Below are 17171 nucleotides of genomic sequence, written 5' to 3' on the forward strand. Positions count from 1 at the left end.
TCTCCTGTGTCCTGATTCATTTATTTTTCAGAGCCAAGGGCACTACCTCTATATTATGCAAATACTTGTTTCCTTAAGTCTTCCCCACTAGAATATCAGTTCTATGAGGACACAATGTCTCTCATGTTTGTGACACATCCACGGTGCCTAGCACTATGATAAAGTCAATTAGTCCATATTTATTTGATGAATGGATTTGTGCCATTTATATTTAATGTTTGGGATTCAATAAGTTAACCTAGTTAATTCTCTTTCTTAAATAGATTAGAAGTTTGCCTGTTTACTGTAGATTCTGTTGCTTTTACATGATTATTACTAGTTCTCCTCACAGATCACATTACCTATGATAATGCATGATGATGACAAGTGGTAGAAATGCATGGAAAGGTGAGGTGTTACTTCTAACTAACAATCCTGTAGCCACAATACACGATATAACAACAACATTCCATATGATTCCAGCTTAAGCTGGTTCACTTAAAAGTTTTTTAATTTATAATTTTTTTACTTTACAGAGCAGGATATGTTTAGTAGAAATCATATTGCATGTCTTGAATTCAAATGTTTTCCTGGTGTAATGATATGTGAGAGATTGTTCTTCAGGACAATGACAGTGATCTACAGCCTCCATCCAGCTTCAAGATAACAGCAGAAACAGCCAACACTCTACATGTGCTATGTCTAAAAATACCATGGATGTAGTAAGTGCATTTTCCACTTAGAATGTTTATCAAGGCAAAATTTCATTGGGAACAAAGGAACATTCTATAAAAACCTATTTCAAAAGTACATGCTCATACCAGACTTGGTGGCTTGATAATTATTGATTTTGAAAACATTATTTAAAACCTACTTTGTTTGTATTTTATACTTTACTTGAAACTTGTTATAGATGAACTACCAAATTATGTTAAGTATTGGAATTTCAACAAGAAAACAATGGCCTAGAATGAGCTCTCCTTACTTCTCTGTAAAGCAAATTGTTATGCACAGGTAGTTCTGAGCCACACTGTTGTGTCTTTGCTCTAGTCGGGCTGTAGTGCTGGCCAGGAAGAAGATTCACTCGTGGGTTGTGAAGTCCCAAAGGACTGACATCTCTATCAGTGAGATGATCATATAACAGAGTGCTTTCAAAATTCACTCAATGGCTCTCCAAGTGTTTCAAGAGCCTGAATGCCTGGGGTAACTTCAGAGGTTTTGTGGTAGAATTCGGTTGCCGGGTCTGTTCCCTCCATGATGGGCGAGCAGAGCTGCTGACCACTTCTCTGGCAACACAGGAGATACATTTGCAGTGTCCATGCTCCAGCCCTGCCTCTCTTGGACTGTAAGCTCTTCTAGGGCAGAAGATGTATCTGATTCATATTTTCTGTTCCCAGCCAAACCTGGCAAAATGCCTGGCTCACAGCAGGACCTCAAAAATATTTGTTAAACAGATTCATGTTTTGTTTTCTAAGTTTAGTCAGATAGACTGAATTATGAAGTAGGAGTGCTTAATCCACAAAAAAATATGCTTATGGCCCAAATATCATATTTTAAAAAACCGCTTGTTTTTTTTTCTGTTGATGCTTTTCTCCTTAGATATGTGGGTGCTGAGATATTGCTTTAAGAGGGATGCTTTGTTAAAATGAATGGTTGGAAATAATAACCAGGTTTGATTTTTTGAAAAATGAGGTACATAAGAATCCCCTTAGTAATAAGATCACATTTAAGAATGTTTTACAGCCATTTCATTTCTTCATAACACCTTTAATCTCAGAAATAGATTATGTGTTAATTTGGCTCTTATTGGTGGGTTAAAGACTTTGGAAATGGAAACTAGTAGATTAAAGGTACATTGTAAGCCCATGAAATACATCTGTGGTTTCTTCAGTTTTTCCTGACATCTGCATGTGCCCTTGGGAAAACTTTAGTGAAGTGAACACTTGGGTAATGGGCCTAGTGGATGAGTCAAAGCAACTCCAGCTAAGAATGGCCAGCATATGGGGAAGCTGTCTGAGGCAAGGGTCTTCTTGACTCTCAGCAACCCGAGCCCCTTGCTCTTCTGTGTACTGTTATTCAGGCTGACTAGTGCCAACCTGGGCAGCATGAGTCCAGGGATCTTTTTAGCATCTGAAGCACCACAATGCCCTAACCATGACATAGAGTCAGGCCTTTAGAGTCCGGGCCACAGCCAACTGGGCCTTCTGTCCCACTGGGACCTTTGAAAGGCTCCGTGATTGCTGGTGGCCGGGGTCAATTGTGCAGATGTCTTTAAAAGGGTCTCACTGGTGACCAGAAAGTTACTTTGTCAAAATGACAGATGGGCCGCAGCAGCTCCTCTGCCCCGCCATTTCCCCTGGATGTCAGCACTGTTTGCCTGTCAAGATCAGGTATTTTTGTAACTCTGGCAGCACCCAGGCTTTCTCTGGACAATCCTCAAGATGCTTATTTTCCTTCTGCTCTGGTGTTGGTTGTTGACCCACAGGGATGGGGGTGCTTGAGGACTTAGGCTCACTGTAAACTGTAGGTCTAAGAAGCTTGGTTTCTGTGTTTTAAACACACATTTTCTTTAAGAACGTTGTTCCACTGAATTCATTATCTTTTTTACACCAGAGAACCTAGCTTCTTATATTGTATAAATCAAGAAAGGGATCCTCACAATACAGTAGCCACTGTCTTCCTCGCTGTCACATTGTCAGCTTTCCTACGGAACTGCTTTTTTATTATTACTTAATTCTTTTGAAATTATAATACAATTATGTTATTTCTTTTTTTCAGACATTTCAAAATATACCCTCTCAGCTCTCTTTCAAATTCGTGGCCTCCCTTTCCACCAACTGTTGTTATGTACATATATTACATATTCATAAAAACAAAATACAACCTGGGCTGGTCAGTGTGTATCATGTTACTTGTTTGTGTATTTCCAGAGCCGATCATTTGGTATTGTATAACTTCTTCCCTGGGGAAGACTATTTCTCAGGCTCTTAACATTCTTTAGTTGCTTATAGTTGTTTGTGTAGGCTAGAGGCTTCCTGGGCTTTCCTCCACCCACTGGAGTACATCTATTGTTATTCTTCTTGTTCAACTTATGTTCAAGCGCCATTTTGGTGAGGCTTTACAGAGGTAGCTTCCAACACTGCAAGGAGATACACTCTTATATCAAACTCCCTGATCCTCTGGCTCTTGCAGTCTTTCTGCCTCCGAAGTCCTTACCCTAATCCCACACTCACTTTATACCTCCATTTATCCCTTACATCAGACTGTCCTTTCTCTCAATGCTCTGAATTCTAGAACCCACCGGTAGCTCAGGGGCTGGATCAACCAACACAGAGCTCCTGAGGAAGGCATAGGGCTTAGGATTTCATAGCCTCTTTCTCTCCTGTTTTCTTTTGGGGTAGGGGAAGAAGCCAATTCATTATTCGCCATGTGCTGAAGGGTGCCCAGCAGTGTAAAGTAATCAAAGGTGTTAGGAGGGGCTCCAGGGCCACTTGTGCGTGAAACCACTTTCCTTTTCAGGGCCCACTCCCCTCACCCCTAGTTTGTGATTCTTCTCACGTGAGGAATCTTTTTGGAAGTGCACCACCCACTTCCTTCTATATTCCAATTGCTGGAGTCCCTCTGGGATGGGGAGATTTGAACATTGACCCAAAATAAATGAAGGATTCCAGTGTTTCCATTTTCTTCACGTGCCTGATTCCTGTCCACTGGTAGAAGGGGGCACAGTGTACCTTTCGACTTTCCGTCTGCTCTGAGTGTGGTGGGACAGCCGTGTCTGTGACAGGGCCCATGGTCACAGTCTCTGGCTGCTCTTTAGCCAGTCTGTTTCGGTTCCCTGATTGTGGGGCTGCCGGGAGACCTTTTCTTATACGATGTACGGTATAATAAAAAACAGGCTGTTACTTTCTTTGGGCTACTATTTTTATTTGGTGGTTATTTCTTTTGTGTTCTGCCATCTCTAATGTTTTGGTTCTATTTCAAAATATGATTAAACAGAATGAGGAGCTGTTTGACACTGCCCTGTTTTAAATCACAGCTGTACTTGAGCAGCTGGGACATTGTAACAGCCCATGTTCCTTTGTTCTAAGAGTCCCTTGAACAGAAGAAGCTAAGTGCCAGACCTGAACCCTTAAACCAGACTAGTACCTCCAGTAACTTATTCCAACAAACTATAGCCTGCTAAAAAAATTGAAATGTTAGGGAGCTCGAATGTAAAAGGAGCCCCCATATTAATCCCCTGTTGCCTCTGCTGGCACGTGCCATATTTTCAAGGTACAGTACTGGGAGAACACTGTCACTCCATGATGTATGAGGGCCATATATCATCAGCACACCGTCTTTGCAAAAGATGCGGGTAGTAAAAGACACGATTCTGGCCAGACAGAACAGCAGGGTCCTTACTCCTTTCTTTAACCCCCCTGCCTTTTCCTTTAATCTCCTTCTGTTTCGTGTTGCAGAGAAGTGAATTTCTTCATGGGATATGACTTGTTGCAAAATAATCGTTGGCCCCAGTGGGCTTCATAAAGTCTTTTAAATGGTTGGGTTTCAAGAGCAGCTTTGTCCCGAGTTTGTACTGTGAGCTTGGCCGGAGGAGGCCGCGTTTGCCAGGGCCCAGGTCTCCGGGGTAAACTCACTGAGCCTAGACAGGGAAGAAAGAACAACACTCCCAGATGTAGTACAATGCACTGCACGATGTTCTTACAAGACATTTTCGCACAGAGTCTCCAGAATTATGGCTCTGGGATACTGCAAGACTCATAGGAAAGTCCGCCCGTGAGTACACACTGAAGGACAGATGGAAGGATTTGAAAGAGTTGAGTCCGGCTTCTGACCCGTCTTGCAAATGATCTTAACTTAGAAGCCCGGGGTCTTGTTTTTAAGACAGATAATCTGCCTTTCCTAAAATTACAGTAGTTTTTCTTTAACGTGTATGTTCAAAATGAAACTGTAAAACACCAAGGTTTATAATGGTCTGAAAGTTGGGAATGCTCGATAAAGGCAAATATTTAAATTCTTAGCTGCTGAGAAAGATGGCTCCTTTGAGCCCTTAGGCCAAACTATGAACTGTAGCCTGAGTCACACTTCCCTAGGAGAGAGTCCGGGTGTGAGTCTCTGCCCTGGCTCACTTTGCAGCAGAGTCCCGAGTATGAGTCTGCCCTTCCGATCTGTGTAAGCCTGCTGGGCTTCTCTGTTCCCGAGTTTTCTTCCCCACAAGACAGGAGCACCAACACCTTCCCCAGGCTCGCTGCACGAGTGAGGGGTTCAAACACCACTGCAGGTGTTCAGTCCAGTTAGGAAGTCAGGGTTTCTCGAAATTCGGGGTCCTGTGATTAGATCAGCACCCTCCCTTGGACCCCCTGTGTCACTCACTGTTGACAGGCCGGGACAGTTTGTGACCTTGGCCACTGAAGGAAGTTGCAAAAGTGGTGAATGTTAAGGGTGGAGAAAAACTTGGAAATCTTACTTACTGAAACAAGCTGGAGGCCCAAACTGCAGGGACCACAGACCCCCTCCCCCATTTCTGATTTAGTTCAGCTCAGGAGCAGGGAAGTTTGGGAATCACATTGCTCTTCTGAGGACCTTTTGGTCCCACCCTCCTCACATCAGGAATGGTTTTGCTAGTCTCTTTTCCTCCCATTGAACTGGCACATGACCCAGCGTCTTATATTCATGTGCCCTTGGGCTTTGTGGCAGGTAAACTACCTTTTACTTTTTTCTTCTGACTCTTTCTGTAGAAGAATTATGAGGAAGTCGATTGTGTTATCAAGAATGAATAATAAATTATAAATCAAATTTAGCATTGTCATCGACAACTAGTGGGCTATCTCAGCATACCCTTGGAAAGCATTATGATTCCCATGATGTGAGAGTGGTTCTTGTGCAGATGAGACAGCTAAACCAAGTAGGCTTAAGCCAGCATCTCAGGTGGAACCATTATTGCCAATAAAAGGAAGTGCCTACTTCCTTTTGTCTTTAGGTACCAAATAAACCTTTCTTTCTTCAACATTTGACTATATCTCTGCATTCAAGAACCTCTCAGGCTGGACGTGTGGTGTGAGGTCTCCCCTCTTTCCAGTTCTTCACCGAACCCTCCATTGCAGTCTTGCATCAGCTCTAAGGATCCTACCCCTGTGACCCAGGTGGTTAGTTTTTCTGGAAAATTCCCAGAGTAGCTTAACTACACCTTAATCTATTTCTAAAATCTCAAGGTTGTGTTGGAGCTAACCTAATTCTAATACAGCATACCTATAAATTTTAATGCTGTGTCTTAGCAACTAACCTTCTTGCCTGGACCTTACTCCAGGCCTGGGAATCACACTGCGTTCCCAACTAAACTGCCTGACAGTTCTTTGAGGGGCCCGAGACACTTTAGTTCTCTATGGACTGTTTCTTCTTCTGAAAAACTTAAGAAACCTGTGAGGATTAATGAAATAATGTCTGCGGAGTTCTTCAGAAGAAACGTGCTATGTAAATACCAAGTATTATTCTTCTGTTTATGAGAGCAGTATAATATCGCCTCTGGGAAACTGGGACTTATGTTTAAAAGTACCATAACATCCCCTTTGGCTCTTTGGGGGCTCAAGTTGGGTTAGAATGGGGTACTTCAAGGAGAACTGGAGCCATTTAACTTCATGCATGTGGAGACCAGAAATTCTAATGAGAATATACTCGTTGATGTTGGATCAGTTTTTCCTGGTCTCCCTTCCTCGGAAAACCCGACACAAAACATCCATATTCCTAAGAATGAATTCCGGTCTGAGAAGTTTGGAGACTGCAATTGTGAAACACCACGGTGCGTGCTTTAGAGAAGGCCGTCAGGAATCTGCTGCGGGTCAGAGTGTCCCATGATGCTCACCCATTTCTCGGCTTCTAATTCACGGGGAAGTCTTTCCAATATCCTTACTTCCTGCAGAGAAGATGCTTGAAGCTTGTGTTTATTCCCGTTCTGCAGAATGCAGTTGAGTGAGCCATGTGTGATCAGCTTCTTCTGTCAACGTTGGCAGGGTTATGGACAAGGGCTTCCCTCTAGCAGCTGATAAAAAGGGATGGGGGCAGGACTGCGAATGTGCTCGAATCTACTCCCATGGATGTTTGCATTTGGATGAGGGACTTTTGAAGGTTTTTCTATGGGTCCCTTCCCCAAGTTAGATTTTCCTGATGAAGTGGCAGAGAAACGTGAGAGCACATGGAAGAACTCCCAGCTCAGGACAGAGCCACTTCTGCGTGTTTATCCTCTCCAACAGTGCTCCCTGGTCCGTGTGCTCTGTGGACATCATTTGGTGGGGTGGTGGGATGGGGCCCACAACTGCACAGCTTTCCTAGTCTTCTGAAAAAAGGATCTGGTTGTTTGTGTTAGCATCTTTGTGGAGGGCCAGCCGTGTGCCTTTGGGGCACATCTTGCTTTCACAGGGGCCAGAACAGAAGGAAACTGAGGCTCTCCTAGGAGAGAAGACTGTACAGCCTGCTCTGTCTCTAGTATAGTGGACACGGCACATCAGTCATCTTGTAGGACACTTGTGATACTGTTCTGTGTTTTAGTAATAGTCTTTGCCAGGAGATAGTTTTGTTCCCACCATTGCCACTGTACTGGTTGTTGAGCTCCTATCTTCAGTGTATTGTTATTATTATTTTTTTAAAACATCCATTGGATAATAGTTTCTACAGTCTATAATGGGATTGATTCTTGAAAAGTGTTTTGGAAAAAAATTATCTTTAAGACATTTGTGGAAATATTCAGGAATGTCTCCACTGGAGTATCTCTTTTCCAGTGTGTGGAAGCGACTAGAAACTGTTCACGTTGGTGCGTCTCTGTCTTCTGTACTCATGATCACACTCTCTCCAGACAGGAGACAGTTCTGTAGGCAGGAGTCAGGCTCAGTCAGGGCTGCAACTCCTAAGGCCAGGGAGCTCTGTGCTGCCATCTGGTGGCAAGTGTCAGACTCAGCAAGCTGACTGCTGTCATCCTGTCTGTACTTGGCTTCTGCTGGAGCTGTGGTTTGGCTGGCGTCCTTATGGAGTTTTCTTGCCAGGCATGTAATTTTTTTTTTTTTTTACTCTCTATACCGCCCTCTTTGCTTTTTGCATGTTAACAAGTTGTTGAGGGTGCATTGCAAGGCTATGATTTTTTTTTTCTGATGCGTTTATTGACATTAAGGTGTCTGTGGTCCATCTTTATGGAAGGGGGCACCGGCTCAGACCTACCTCCATGTGGCTGACCCCTAGAGATGGTAAACACAGAACCATGGTGGCAGAGAAAGAAAAGAGCCACGAATGGATGCTCACACACATTGGTTAGGGTCTTACGTTTTGAGCTTTTTCTTGTGTGAATATGGTCTTTTGGCTATTGTTTCTTTCTGCTTAGAATGAATGGTTCTCCAAACCCACCTGGAATTTGTAGAAAACTAAGGGTATGGTCTGTCTTTCAGAGGTGTGATAGGTCTGGCCCTGTTGACATCTGATTGGAGTCATATTTCTTGTCTCCTCAAAGCAGATGGTGTCTGTAGCAGTCCCAGGACTCTGAGGCTATTGGAGGTGGGGGCTCATTTTTATGTGGAAATCTATTAGGAAGACCCAAGCAGGGATACTGTCTTCTTTCGCTCTGTATCCTGAATGCCCACAATGTACCCGAGAACTGAAGTGTAGCATTTGCATGGCAGAGATCAATTAGTGTTCCGGGCCTCTGTCTCTTGTGTTTGTTGATCTGGGGCACATGTCCCAGCCTTACTTTATGTGTAGAATCAAGCTGAGATGAAGTTCTGTGTGATCTTCCTTAGCTCAGAGTCTAAGCATAAGAGGAAGCGCAGTGTGTGTGGATCACTATCAGAAAGCGTTTGCTGAGTTAAGCCTGAACCGACTGAGCTGTGAACCCAGCCTCACTGATGATTTGTAGTGCTGTGGGGTTGACAGGCTCCCGAACATGGGGCTTTGTATATGCCACTCCTTGCCAGAGCCACTGACTCCAGGACATGGGTTTTGGGGTATTGTGCAAGCCCAGGAAGCCAGGGAAGTGGTGTTAATTACCTGTGTCTGAATTTCCCGTGTAGCTGCTAGGATCAATTAAGGGGATGAGGAAGCGGGGTCTCAATGGTGTTCTTGCAGCTTTACTATTTCTTTCCTCGAGGGCCTGGGATTCTAAGTCCATCGTCACGTGCACACCAGACTCCGAACAGACTCCAAGAAATGATCAGAGCTGGCAGCTCCAACATGACCCCCATAGGATAGAAAAAGCCCTGAGGGTAAACAGAAAGGAAATGTTATCCCCTAAATATATACCTAAAGCTTAGGTACACATGCCCATCTGTCTGTCTGTCCACATACATTTAAAACTCCAGAGGTGACTGTGCAAACCATTTGTCTGGAATGTCATGTATGGTAGACTACAATTACAAACTCTTTATTGTGAATCGTGAGCTCCTGTTACGGGGTTTGACTCTGTCCTGGGTTTCTAATTTAGCTAGCAGTTCTGAAGAGCATGTGTGCCTTCCTACTTACCATCTCACATTGCTTCTTCCCGTCACGCTGACTGTCCTGGAAGTTTGAACTCTGTCTGAGGATTCCTCCTTTTAGGGAGGATGCTGTCTTAGGAGGACCCTCCTCTACGCTGTGATCGGGAGTGCTGAAGTTTTATACACGCATGAGGCAGACTCTCTGCTCAAGATGTTCATTTCGGTCATAGTCTTCCTGGGGTGAGAGAATCTGTGCTAAAACAGGAGTTGCAGAATCCATGTGGTGCAAGTGAAGTCACAACTAGGAATTTCAAGCAGTGCACACATACATATTGGGACATGCACACCTGTTAGACACTCTTGTTACCTTCAGTGGAAAATAGTCAATCAATAATACCTAAAAACTTAAGACTGTGATTCTAACTATGTTTGGGATTCGAAAAGTTACAAAAACAAAGCAAAGCAAGCAAGCAAACAAAACCCCCGTGAGCTGTGATAGTTACTTTTGAAACCATCATCACTGGGGAGAAAAGAATGACGCTGGAGAATTAGAGGGCACAGAGCCCGGACACTGGTCTGCTGTCTCCATAGGCCCCAGACGGCTCCACCATCTGCCTCATCTTCACTGGGGACAAGGGCCTTTGCAGCTGTGCTTTGCCAATTTAGCCTTCTTATACTATTCGGATCAGTGCTGCGGTGGGCGGGAGGCAAAGGTAGCTTCCAGGAAGAACCTCTCAGCAGTGGTAAGGCTGTTCTAATGAACAGATGAGAAGGGAGACTGCATCCCAGGATCGGAATGAGTAAGTGAGCTTAGCTCTGTGGGTAAAATAACCATAGAACAGATAATGGAGAAATGGGGGTAGGGTGGGGGAGGGAAAAAGAGAGGGAGAGAGGGATGGAAACAAGGATTAGAGAGAGAGGGTGGGGGGATGGACAAATGGACAATACATTGCCATGTCAACCACACCCTTTCATCCCTTACTGTCAATCAATAAATAAAAACAAAACAAAACAACAAAGTGAAACAGCAACAACAGCCCGTGGGATAAGGTTCAGGTGTCTGTGGTAATTGCTCTTTCTCTGTACATCTATCAGACTCGGGACAACCTTGGGGATATTAACACAGGCCGTGGCAGACCCCAGGTGACCTGGCAAAGCAACTACAGGGCAGGGAAATAGCAAGAAGAACTGTCAAAGGGGGACCCAGTCTTTTCTGACCCCTCTCACCCACTGTAGCAGGACTGTCGATTTGGAGGCAGTAGGACTCTGTGATTTCCTTGGGGAGATTCTTTGAAGGAAGACGGTAGTCCAGGCTGATTTCAGAATTAGATGCTTGGTGTGTCTTGTAAACTCTAGAGCATAAAAGAAGTTTGGGAGCAACACAGAAGAGGTGCATTTTCTTACAACTGCTTGGGGTCTGGACTTGGTAGGTGAGTGTGGGCTGGGCTCTCAGACTCTAACGTGCACATGTGTGCACCCTCCCACCCTTCCTTCGCTTCTCAACAGACCCACAGCCACACATCTTCGAGGTTCTAGAACAGAGGTGGTGAGACCTTCCTTCCACCCTTGTACTGTACTCTTCAAGGACACTGAGACTCTTAAGGTCACTTCAGTGCATTGTTCTATTCTCTTCTGAGGAGAGCTGTAGGCTCGTTCCAAGCTGAGCAGAGCTGGCACTGTGTTTCCCCAACTTGCCACATGCCCGGAAGTGAGGGCCATAAGTAGCCTCAGCTCAGACCTGGGGCCTGGGTGGCACACATTTGTGGCCTCAGAGGGATTCTCCCTAGAGCCACAGAAGCCGTTTCAGACACAGAAGGAAGGAAGGCCCCACTACCCTCACTGAAATGGGGTATCTGGTAAAACTGATCTCCTGGGATTTAAATCTCAGTGGAAGCCACAGTACAGGGCCTATCATGAGCCTGTGTTCCATGGGTCAGGTTGTGTGATTGGGAGAACACCTTTGTGCTCTCTACGGAGCCAGGCGTGCCATTGTGTCCAGATCTCCTCTAAGACATTTTAACAGCTAACCTTTCAGGATAAACCAAAGATGCAAATGCTTACCACACTTTCATTAGCATAAGTGCTAATGCAATGCAGCTGTCCCACAGCTGTAAAGCACTGACGGCTGTGTCTACGCTTGGCATGTGGAATATTATTTTTTCTCTTACTGAACCGATTCAATGCTCAACTTCGTCCTTATTTGAGTTGGAACTTTAGATCGGTGCATTTTTAATGCACTCTACAATTAAGGGTTGCTGGACAGCCGTGAGAAAATATTTTTGTTCTCACGATGCAATCTTGGCCCAGGTAGCCAATGGGCAAAATATGATTTACACAAATATTATCATTTCTGGAGTGCGTCCTGAAAGGAAACCTTAGGATGGAGCTAGATAAAATTTCTTTCTCAGTGTGGGGTCATCTGGGCAAGGCTGGCATCTGAAGATGGAGCTTTCCCACTCCCCTCATCTCTGAGAGCCTGTTACTTTTTTAAAGTCCCGTATTCCTGGGGGGATAGTTCTGTTCCAGGGAAGGAAAAATCCCATCAGCTATCTCAGAGGTTTCTTGCCAAGTTGAATGCAAGATAGGAAGAGGAGCTGCAGCTGTGGCTTTGGATACCGAAGTGAAGTTGATCCGGAATGTCCCTTGTCTCTTTTTGTCTAGAACAAAGAGGTGACTTGCAAGAGGGAGAAGTGCCCTGTTCTGTCAAGGGACTGTGCGCTGGCCATTAAGCAGAGGGGCGCCTGCTGTGAACGATGCAAAGGTGAGTTGACCCCGGGGCCACCTTTTCTGGTGGCTGCTGCTTCCCGAATCTCCATTTCTTTCAGCCTTTCTTTCAGGCCAGCTCTTGGCTGGCACGCAGTTGGGTGTCAGGAGGGACACAGAAGCACAGGTACAGAAGACTCCTGTGGAGCTGCCAGGAAGGGAGATGGGAAGGGCTGAGAAGAGCAGATCCTCACCACTGGTATATTTTCTGAGGCGAGCTGTTAAAACGCTGTGACAGAGACGATGGAAGCCTGACGCCTGTGCACATCTGTACACATGCACATGGGCGTATTTTGTCAAGACGTTTCAACACTTGGTTTTTCCAGGCTCCACACACGTCTAGCCCTCTTCTGCCAGAGGAGTCTTTAAACCCAAATTTTTATCATTTGGGAATCCTATTAAATTTTTTTTTTTTCCCAAATTAAACCTCTCTTCCCCCTACTAGTCTTTGAAGCAGCCCCGAAGTCTCCTGCCCCACAGCCCTGGTACCCTCACGCTTGTCTGGAATGCTGTCTGGTGGCGCCTGCTGTTGGCTGTAACCCAGGTCTTTCCTACCACCCTGGCCAGGGGCCGCATGCAGCACCCGAAGTCCCTGGCTCTCGATTGACACTTGCCCCAGGAAATTTCTGTGGCACTAATGTAGTTCCCGAGGATCAGTCAGCGTTGCACGTTCCATTTTTGTTATTTTTACGAAGGAAGCTGCCCTTAGAAGGCAGGGTGAGGTCCTCCAGTGTACAGTGTGGGAATACATAGGTGTGAAGCGTGGTGTGAAGACACCTGGAATTTAAGCCAGGGCTTTAGGATGTGCGCTTCGGAATTATGCCGTTCAAGTCAGAACACAGCAGTGCGTGTGGGAGTGAAGGTTTCCAAAGAGTTCATATATACTTGGAATCTCCGGCAGTGCTGTGTTAGTTGGAAATAGTCTTTGCAGATATTCTTCTGTTGAAAGAGGTCACAGTGAGTTAGGGTAGCCCCAAATCCAATGTGACCAATCTCTTTATAAAAAGAAGAGATGGGAGCAGAGAATAGGGTCACAACTCAGTGCAGCAGAGGCTGGCTGGGGTAATGAATGGTGCTTTAGGAAACATCTGGCTCAGCTGGGCTGGACGAGGTAGGGGCTCTCTCTCTCTCTCCCTCCCCCCCCTCCCTGAGGCTTCTGATGTACAGCTGCAGGCTAGCACCTTAATTTTTGACTCCTGGTCCTTCACATGAGAGATCAAATTTCTCTGTTTTTAAACCATCAGTCTTAATTGATACACAATATCTTTGTATAGTATAAGGTACAGTGTGATACCTATAGGATGTATAGTACGCAGATGAGGGCAATTAGCATATCAGCATGTCTGGCACCTTTAAAATTTAGTTACATTTAATATTCTTCTCCTTTTTCAAAACTGTTTTGTTTTTGGCGACTTCATACACATAGTGTGTTTTGATCTGATCCAGCCCCATTCTCGTTTCTCTCCAACTTTTCCCATATCTGTAACACCAAAAAAAAAAAAAAAAAAAAAAAAATTAATAATAATTTCTCTGCAGCTTCCTGTATTCTTTTTATGTATTGTTCTTTAAGAACTCACCAAGTTCATTCAGTGTTGCCAGTATAGGGCCAGCCACTGGATAAATGGCAAGCTTCCAAAGGCTGTGTGATGTACCTTACCTGAGACTCTATCCATCAGTTGCCAATAGATCTCTAGCTAGTAGTGGAGCTTTGTGGGTCTGGAACTTTTTGACTGGCTTGGTCTTGGGCAGGTTTTGTTTGTGTCGTCTTAGTCACCGTGTTAAGTGTGCAGCAGCCTCTGTAATGTCCCTAAGACTCTGCAGTAGTGCTCCACAATCTTTGGCTCTTAAAATCTTTCTACGCCCTTGCTGAGATGATCACTGAGTCTTGGTAGGATGTGGTGTCATACAGACATCTCATTCATGGTTAAACACGCCATCGTCTCTTATTCTACGCACTTTGACCAGTTGTGATCTTTGCATTAGTCACCACTGGGAAAAAGATGCTGCTCTCACGAGAGCAGAGGGCTAGGTATAAAAATAAATACTCATAGATTGGTGACATGTCCATTTTGTAGAATAGTATTAATCATGTCTGCCTCAGGGCCTATAACTTAGGCTATCGGGTTCTTGGCTCAGCTAACGCTGTCTTGCATGAGTGCACCGATGTGGAGCAGACTTTTAAGCATAAAGTGGCCAGTTACTGCCACACATTTATGCCACTGTTGCACCAACGAGTGCGTCTTGCCAGGCTGGTCATTTATGTAGCTTTTGGGACTTAGAGTTGAGAAAGACCAGCCAATTACTTTCGTTCTTTTTCTCTGTAGAATGCATGGCTCCTTCCAATACTATGAGAGTTAGCCAATGGGGATGACTTTCCCAGATCAGTGCAGGCATGATTCTTCCATGTCCTATGACTCATATATGTGGTGTCTTCAGTACCAACTTGTAGAGGATAGCTAAGAGCAATGCTAATAGGCTACACTGTTTTTGGGGTGGATAGGAACTCCAACTGACCAACAACTTTAAGGGACATAGCCCATACCAGGTGCTGGGTTTTTTGTTTGATAATCTAGTGTGTCTTAAGTATTATAACCCCATATTGGGCAACTCCATTTAAACTCATACACACACACACACACACACACACACACACACACACACACACACACACACGCTTCTAAAATAGGTTTTCCATATCACTTTTTAAAAGGTCTAGAGTGTTAATTATCCCTTCCAATATATTCTCGTCCACTCCGGCTCCTGGTCACCACTCTGTGTCCTGCCCTGTTATTCCTTCTCCGCCTATATATTCCTCCTGTGTTCTACCATCTCTCGCCTTAAAATCTCTCCACCCATGTCCCTTCTACAGTGTAAACATACATCTGTAAAGATCTACACAGGAAAGCTGGTGTTTTTCTATGGTTTTGTCTCAGCCTGGGTTATAGCTCACTCATAGATTCCCTGATCCACCCAGTCACTTGGAAGTTCTATTGCTCTTTACAACCAAGTAAGATTCTAACTGAGCCAGTTTGCCTCCCACCAACAGTGGCTAGTTGTCCATCTTAATCACATCTGTTTATTCCAGATCTGTCTTTTTTTAAATGATCATTCTGACTGGGTTAGGATGAAATATCGAAGCAGTTTTCACTGGCATTCCATGATGGATAAGGATATTGAATATTCAATATTCTTTAAAAACATTTCTTAAACATTTGTATCCCCCCCCCCTTTTTTTGTGAATCCTCCTTGATGTTTCATAGTGTATCTTTAAATTGGGTTGTTTTCCTGATGTTTCTTGTTTTGAATTTTTTGTAAAATCTTGGCCCTAATTCTGTCATGTTTATAGTAATCCGTAGAGCTCCACTCCATTCCGTGATGGTGTTCCTGTGGGGACCAGAGCTTTCTAGTGTTACATAGTCCTACTGGCCAGTTGTTCTCAGTTTATGTGTTAGTACAGTCCTATCCAGAAAGTCCTTACCTGTGGCTAGAAATTAAACTACACTTTCTGCTCTCTCCTCTTTCGGATTTGAGCATCAGGTCTTACACTGAGGTTCTCCCTCCACTTGGAGAGTGTTTTGTGCAGGCTGAGAAGTAAGCATCTTGTTCCATCCTTCCCTCTGTGATTATTCATTCTGTCCATCACTCTTTATTTAAAAGTCTGTCTTTTCTCTTGGGAGTATCTTTGACATCTTTGTCAGAAATTCAACGGCTATTGGTTCATGGCTTTGGATCTGACTCCTCAATTCCATTCCATCCATGAGTGAGTCTATTTGCCCAGGGCCTCCGATGTTTTTACAACTAAAGCTCCGAAGTGTAACTTATAATCAGATGGCAATATCTCCAGCACTTTTTTTTATTGTTGAGGATGATTTTTGACTGTGTGCTCTCCCTCTGTCTCTCTGTTTCTGTTTCTGTCTCTCTGTCTCTCTGTCTCAGTCTCTCTGTATCCCCCCTGTCTCTCTCTGTGTGTGTTTCCATATGGAATTGAAGATTTCTTCAATTTCTGTGAAAAATTATATCATTTTGATGAGAATTACATTTTATCTGTAGATTACTTTTTGAACATTAGCCATGTTCATGATATTAATCTTATCAATCCATGAGCATAGGAAGTATTTCTGTCTTCTGGTTTCTTCTTTCCTTTTCTGTCTAAAGTTTTCACTGTTTCTGTTATTCCAGTCTTTCATTTTCTCAGTTAGATTTATTTCAAGATATTTTTGAGGCTATTGAGAGTGGGGCTGTTTTCCTGATTTCTTTCTTAGTACATTTGTTGTTGATATACAAGAACAATAGTGACTTTTGTGTGCTAATTTTATATTCTGCCCTTACTGGAAATGTTTATCAGCTATAGGAGTATTCTGGTGGAGGGGTTAGGGTCTTTTACGCATATAAACAAATCAAGTATAAATAAAGATACTTTAACTTCTTCCTTTACTATTTGTAAGCTTTTATTTACTTCTCTTGTTTTATTTATCTATTGTCTAGGGGCCACTCTCAGAACTCTAGATGCTGAATTTGCTGCTTTATTCTAGGGTCTATTGGAATTAGTCCAACCCTAATATAATTCTAGAATTGTGTGTACCTTAGCTATCTGTTTTCCTTGAAAGGTTAAAATAATTAGTGGACAGAGTGAAGACGATGTAGATGGACAAGGAGAAAAGGTCACATACTTCAGATGAAACAAAAGCCAGGAATTCCCCTGTGTACACAGTCTGTTACATGTATAAACAGCACCAATCCCTTGTCTACCAGAAACGTTTATAACTAAAGTGCCTACAACCAAAAAAATCAGAGAAAACCCAAATAAACAACTTAATGATGCATCTTAAGGCCTTAGAAATATAAGAACAAATACAACTAATAAAACTAGAGCTGAAAAAGAGGCAGTTCAACAGACAGCAGTGAAGCCCAGAGAAGCATACATATATGTTTCAAACCCATCTTCCACTGAATCACAAAACATAAAAATGAATTTTTTCTTAA

General features: G+C 43.7%; 1 protein-coding gene across 2 annotated transcripts in view; it reads left to right on the top strand.

Annotated features, from left to right (window-relative positions):
• Nucleotides 1–17171, top strand: part of BMPER (BMP binding endothelial regulator) — a gene marked incomplete at its 5' end in the record, with an annotated part of 236718 nt that overhangs the window by 17719 nt on the left and 201828 nt on the right. For both annotated transcript variants that reach the window (XM_080930012.1, XM_080930013.1), the window contains one exon: nucleotides 12087–12186. In XM_080930012.1, coding sequence (XP_080786138.1) covers nucleotides 12087–12186 — 100 coding nt within the window. The remainder of the gene's footprint in view (nucleotides 1–12086; nucleotides 12187–17171) is intronic.

This window comes from Micromys minutus, assembly GCF_963924665.1.
Source record: "Micromys minutus genome assembly, chromosome: 16".
Classification (NCBI taxonomy): domain Eukaryota; kingdom Metazoa; phylum Chordata; class Mammalia; order Rodentia; family Muridae; genus Micromys; species Micromys minutus.